The sequence below is a fragment of the Apaloderma vittatum genome, unplaced genomic scaffold (assembly GCF_000703405.1).
Source record: "Apaloderma vittatum isolate BGI_N311 unplaced genomic scaffold, ASM70340v1 scaffold5664, whole genome shotgun sequence".
Taxonomy (NCBI): domain Eukaryota; kingdom Metazoa; phylum Chordata; class Aves; order Trogoniformes; family Trogonidae; genus Apaloderma; species Apaloderma vittatum.
Window position 1 is genome coordinate 40,234 of NW_009710847.1, and position 6,809 is coordinate 47,042.

The window sequence follows — 6,809 nt, forward strand, 5'->3', positions numbered from 1 at the left end:
CTCCTGATCAATGTCTCCTTGCAGACACATGGAATTTTCAGCTATTTCAGCTATGGAATTTTCAGTCCTGCCTTTCTTTTTAAGGTTAAGAGAGGAATAAAGAGTCTCAGAGACTATTTCTCTACTTTCTTTAATATAACTACTTCTTTAAAAGTAGCTTTTATAGCAGTCTCAGATGACAGCATGTGACATGTTCATAGCCACGGGTCACCGAAGTCTCAGGTTAGGGTGAGATGTAGCCTGTGCGATTACTATTGCTCCTCCTGCTTTGCTTATGTGAACCCAATGCATCACGTAATGTTGTCATCAGAGAAGGATTTTTTTGAATTAATATTAGAGCAATTTCAATTGCTCATTTGAAACCAATAAGAAGAAAATGAGAAGCATAACATTTCTACTGCATTTGTGCAAATTTGATTGCTGGCACTGGTTACCATGACAGAACAGCTTTTATCTGTCTTGCAAGAATGAATGATAGAGTGATGGAACAAAATAATAATATTCTCCTATGAATGGTTAATATACAATGGGAGGACAAAAGCAGTATCGAATCACAGAATCACAGAATTGTGGAGGCTGGAAAAGACCTCCGAGACCATCAAGTCCAGCCTGTGGCTCAACAGCATCACAACGGCCAGACCATGGCACTAAGTGCCACATCCAGCCACTCCTTAAACACCTCCAGGGCCGGTGACTCCACCACTTCCCTGGGCAGTGCATCCCAGCGCCTGAGCACCCTCTCTGTGAGGAAGTGCTTCCTGAGATCCAACCTAAACCTTCACTGACGCAGTTTCAGGCCAAGACTGTGTGTACATATATAGACTGTGCAAGACTGTGTGTGTTTTAGAGTGCAAGACTGTGTGTGTTTTGCAAAGGTTTCTAACATATTGGTTGAAAAATAATGTTGCATATCTTTTCCAGATCCTTACAGATTTGACTTTCTAGAAGCTAAAGAAAAATCTTTATTTTTGACTAACCTACCTTTAGGTATTATGTTAGACTTTGAACTGAAGCTCCTCTTTTCACAAATGTAGCCGAGTCTCTGGTTACAGGCTTGGTTTTCCCACTTAGCACTCTTTCTGGGATTCATCACTCCACAGATTTTCCCAGGGAGCAGGAAAGGATTTCCTTTGCGTAAAAGAGAAAACAGAATTTCACAGTACTAAACCCTTCATATTGTCAGTAGAAATATAAACTTAGTCTAATTTCTTCAATGCTTGATATGAAGAAGCCCTCTTCCATAGGATAACTGGTGTTGTAGTTTATAGGATGTTGCTTTTAGTCTATGCTTTGAGAGTGAGGCAATGGCCCTCCATTGACTTAGTTTCAGGATAGTGCTGGGAAATTTCTGGTTTTTTTCTGATATCCAGGTGGTCATAGACAGAACAACTGAAGCTAGACTGTTACGCTGTTTCAAAAACTTCCAAACTTTGAAAGTAATCAGTTTTAAATTAAACCATCCCTTCAGTATATCTCAAGAATCTCACGATTCTGCTTTCCTGTAAAACAGCTTTTCTCGTTTCTGTTGCAGTGTGTAAAAACCTCTATAAGGAGCAAAAGAAATTGCCTGATACAGATTTTTTGAAAACTTAGAGGAGAATTTAATTATTCCTTTACCACCTTGTAACTTTTCCGAAACAGACTGTTTGAAATACTTTTGACACAAAGGAAACTCAGGACCAAAAGCCAACAAGCAAGTGGAAGAACTCCCGATGTCTCAGGAGCACCAGAAACCCACCCCTGTTTCCCAGCACAATTTTGGTAAGCTGTTGAGGAATTACGAGCAAGCTCTATAAGCCTCTCAGTAATATTTAGAATTTCTCCAGACAACATAGTGTTATTATTTTGTAAATATTTTGCCACTTTCAGAAAGATCTGATTTATATTTTTACTCTTGGGCAATACGTTACAGAAAAATTCTGATCTCTGGTGTGTAGGGTTATGTATCACTCCAAATAATACTCTACTTTCTTAAACAAGCTCTTTGCTTATATAAGAAAAAAAAAGAACTTGCTATAGCTGATATCCACAGTGAACTTTCTAACTTGGAAGTGTATTTCTTAAAATACAGATCTAGATCTTGAGCTATTGTAAATCAGAATGGGCTTTCCTGAAATAAAAGTACCTAGGGCAGTTTTAATAGTTGGCATCTTATCAGAATTCATTCAAAGATTACAAAATAGAAAAAGTTCTTACCTGGAGCCCAGTTTAAATATCTGAAAGGGCTGCCCCCAGCCCATTGCCATCCACTGTTAAAATTCAAAGCATTCAATCCAATCCAGAATGCAAAACCGAATTTTTTAGTTAGCTCTAAATTAGAAAAAAAAGTCAGTTGTATCTCCCTATTCACATTCTTAGCAAGTTCATCTAAAAGAAATAAAGTTAAAAGTAAGAAATTTATATTTCTTACTTTAAAACAGCCTCAAACCAGTACTTTCTGCATTTCTAGGGTGCACGTATTTGAAAAATAACATATGTAAATGAATAAATATTGACTAAGGAGCAATCTTAGTAGTTAAAAGGTCAAATGAACATCCTATTTCACTACTTAAATAAGACTTTACTTCTCTCACTTTGTTTCATTAAACCTAAGAGATGTAAAAAATACCTTATTTTCATTACAGAATTGTGCTAAAAGGTTCCTGTAACATATTTCATGGAGTAAATGTATCAAAAGGACAAAGACAGTATACCCACCTGTTGCTTCCAGATTTTTTCCTATGTGAGTGATATTAAAGCCTCCTTCACGCCATCTATAACCAAACTGATACCATGGTACTTGTATCTGAAATCCACTGCAGTTATTTGGAGTTTACGTATGCAAATATACACGTTAGGACCAACCTAGGCACCATCATATGTTCTCCTAGATTAATAATCCTTGAAGTACAGAGGAAAAAGGTAAATTGGAGGACCAGACCATAGCCCTGCACTGGCATGAAGGGCAGGAAACCATCTCCTGGGTACAGGCTGCAAAAGGTGCAGTAGATGCCACCTGGATCACAAAGGTGGGATGGGATCATTTTTCCCCTCTGTAGAGGTTTGGCACCAACCCTTCATCAAAAAACACCAGCTGGTGGAAGGGCAGTTAAGACCATCTCCCTTTTGGTGGCTGCTAAGCCATCCCTGATACTCTGTCTTCTTCACTTAGATTGAAGACAAGGTAGCCAACTTCATTGTCTAAAGCTCTGAGGCAGCATATTTTAAGGTCTTATTCTCTATCGTTTTACCTCCTATATATGCTTGCTCGTGAATCTCTGTGATGCTTAACAGTTCTGCATTTTGCTGCTGACAGCTTTTCCTTGCCTGGTGCCATGTTAGAGCTGATTCTGAGTTTATCTGATAGCGGATGCCAGTTGAAACATCTTTCGTCCAAAATCTTTCGGTGTTGTCTGGAAAAAAAAGTGATACAGAGCACTGTTAGAAGACAGACATTGCACCAACTAAGAGCAAATGAACTATGTAATGATGGAAAATCTCTAAAAATGCTCAGTATTAACTGTATGCTATCATCAATTTTAAAGAACTAGAAAAATTGCAATATCAATTAAGAAAAAGTGGGGATTTTTTAATTAAAAACATTATTTTACATTTCTAAGTTTTTAGCAGGAAGTGAATGGATTTCCAGTGTTGACTTTTAGATTTTCTTTTACAAAACACGTGGTACTAAACTAAATGTAAACTAAATGTATCTGTTGATTGAAAAAAGAGATTCCAGGGTGAAGTAAGAGGAGGAAAGTAAATGTGCAGGTGAACTACGAGCCTGGAGGTTCTTTACCCACATGGGGCAGGAACTCACTCTTAGCTCATCATAAAGAGAAGCAGGTTTTTTAAAAATGGCAGATCCTGGCCCTTGAAAGCCCAAGTAGCTATAGAAACAGTCTGTTGCACCAATGTACAGTTCAGCTACAGTCTTTGTTTGCAGAACAGCTCACAAAACCTTCTGAAATTGTTTTGTTCTTGGGAAGGCGTTTGGTGAGAAAAGTGAAACAGTTTGTGTCCTGAGGTGAAGTCATCCAAACACAAATTCAATGCAGAAAATAGTACAAAGATGGGAGAGGAGTATAAGTTTAGCAGCAACATTTTTGTGTAGGCTGTTGATAGGAGACAAGAACAAGATAGGATGTTAAGGGGGGGGAAAAAAAGTATCTAATAGTTTAAGTGAGAACTGATCTACAGGGCATGCCTTAGAAACAAAGAGCAATGGGAATATTTTAAAGGAACATAGAGGTCTAAATTCACACTAGTTCTGCCATGCACTTAAGTTACATAAAATGAGATATCAAAGAACCTCCCTCCTTAGCTCTTCACAAAGAGAAACAGCCACCTTCAGCAGCTGAGTTGGAACCTCGTGGACCTGGACCACACTCTGGAAGCACCTCATCCTCTCTACTCACTACAGAGGGAGGACGGGGGGATAATGCTCAATCAGATGATTTTTACTTGGGCTACTCTGACAAGGTCTGTCAGGAGGTTGTTCAGCTGGTAGCTAATAAAGAACCTCTTACCTCAATAGATAGTATTCTCAACAACATTTCACGGCAAGTTAATAAACAAAATGCAGGACTTACTTATTAGCGGGCAAAATCCATACAGTTTATCAGCATCAAAGTCTGCAGTTGTCGCACACCAGAGCCAGCCATCTGACCGCCCAGCATCTGTGCACTCATTGTACTGTTTGCCTTCATATTTGAAAGGGAATACACATGGCTGTCCATTGGCATTTCCTTGTAGTGTAAAGATATCTAGGGGGAAGAAAAGATTAAGCACATATGCAAATAATCATAGAATCATAAATCTGACTTCCTAGCAATGGACCTATCTATCAGTATAACTGTCTAAATTGAGAGATCACACAATCTTTTTCTACTCATTTTCTATCGTTTTCCCCTTTGTGTAGCTAGAGATTTTTAATAAGATGTTGTTTTAGTTAAATATAGGCTTGAAATACTGTGTTTAGAGTCTGACATATATACTTTGTGGGAAAGTTAAAATCTGTGATCCTAAGTTGGTGATAAATTGTGATAAATTCCTGAAGACAGAAAAACCACAAGTAGATCTCAGACGAGTTCACTGCATTGTTGTATTCTGTATGGTTCAATAGGTTCACTTTATCTCTCCACCTTTTCATTAATTGTTTAAAGAAAAAGGGTCGCTGACCAGAGAGAATACAGATCAGGTTGTTATGAGCATTTTTACTCAGTAAAAATTCAGGTTTCAATCACACATTTCTGCACTTAGAGGGATCTTGCAGATTCACTCTCAAGTCAGATTCTTTAAGGTTAACAATTTTTAAGCTGTCACAGTATTACAGGAGCATTCTTTTATCCTGAAATTTTTCATATATTCTCTCCATCTCACATTCATGCAAATATTCATCTGCTCAGTTCTACATACATTTACTGCTTTACCGTTTGTATAGCTATACCCAATGAGAAATGTACATCTTTAGACTAGTACTATTCTCCTAATTTGGGTAGACTGGAGGGGAGGAGCCAGTTCTTCCCTCTCATACCTCATGTCTTGGAGCAAAAAGAGAAACTTGCAGAGCTATTATCATGAACACATGGCTCTAAAACCCTTTGATCACTGCACCACAGGTGTGATAGAGAGAGTAATTGTGAGAGATAGGAAGATGCTTCGTTCTTCCTATCTCTCATTGCCCTCCCATACAGCACCATCTAATTTAGTATTTCCACAGAAAGAAATTCCAATTTATAAATCCTGCTCTTACTACCTCAATTTTCCCCAACATCCCTACATCTTTTATATTCTGTGAATTAAGAACTCCCAGGATAGTACTCAACATACTCTTTAGGTCACGTATCAGACCTGATAACAAATATAAAATAATCAATCTATGCATCAAAATTGTAAAGCTGCCCAAGGAAAAGCAGTTTCATACCTAGTTTAATACAAAACTAACAGGAAACTTACCCAGTGTTTGTAATGAGTCATGTCCGAGGAAAAGAAAAACTAGGAACCTGGAGAAACTCTTTGCAAACATAACTTGCTTTTCATTCCGCTCTCAAAAGTTGTACTAAATGTTTGGCAACTTATAAAATCCTTCCGAGTGAGGAGAGTAGCAGGTCCTTCTCCGTGTCAAGGGTTGATGGATAAAACTCTGTACTCTAAATAAGGAAACATCCTGTCACATGATATTTTGAAACAACTGGAGTGCACACTGCAAACATTGCTATGTTTGAAAAGCGAGTTGCTTCCAAAACTGAAGCCTCTGTCCTTGTAGCTAGAGATGGTGACATTTGTCTTTTTCTGGGACTTTGCTACGATTATATAGAGGCTTTTTTTGGGGGTGTTACACAGAACAGAACTCTGAAAAAAGCAACTTGAGAACTGGTGACAAGAAACGTGAAGTATCATGAATTAAAAATTTAGTCTGTTTTAACCCTTACATCTCAGAAACAAAGGGAGACAAAACCTCACTACTTAAGTGCATCAGTATAACATCACAGCTCTACAAATCTAGAAGAAAGCAAGCAAGTTTTTCAGGATCTGCAGTATTTGCTGCATTATGAATTATTGCTCAGTTTGAGGGCTAAAATTGGGGGGGTTTTTGTCTGTACTATTACACTACTTTCTTATATCACTGTTTGCGGCTGGGCTGCTTAGAACTACTTGTCAAAGACCTGAAGGAAGTGAAGATGTTCACTGCTACAGGCTAGTGATAAGCTTCCCTGAAACAGGAGGAAAAATTTTGACTTTTATTAAGCAAAAGGATGTGTTCATCTATCCAAAAAATCCCTGATGAGGGTGTTCCAGAACAGAGCCAACTGCAAGCTAAATTGGAA

The 6,809-nt window shown here is 38.1% G+C and overlaps 1 protein-coding gene across 1 annotated transcript in view; it reads right to left on the minus strand.

Moving 5' to 3' along the window:
* The window catches only part of LOC104272420 (macrophage mannose receptor 1-like), a 34,874-nt gene extending 28,853 nt beyond the window's left edge, over positions 1–6,021 (minus strand). The window contains exons 1-5 of the mRNA XM_009867403.1: positions 6,015–6,021; positions 4,572–4,745; positions 3,231–3,392; positions 2,197–2,310; positions 982–1,128 (exon numbers count right to left, since the gene is read on the minus strand). Of these exons, the coding sequence (XP_009865705.1) occupies positions 982–1,128; positions 2,197–2,310; positions 3,231–3,392; positions 4,572–4,745; positions 6,015–6,021 (604 nt within the window). The remainder of the gene's footprint in view (positions 1–981; positions 1,129–2,196; positions 2,311–3,230; positions 3,393–4,571; positions 4,746–6,014) is intronic.
* Between the last annotated feature and the right edge of the window lie 788 nt (positions 6,022–6,809).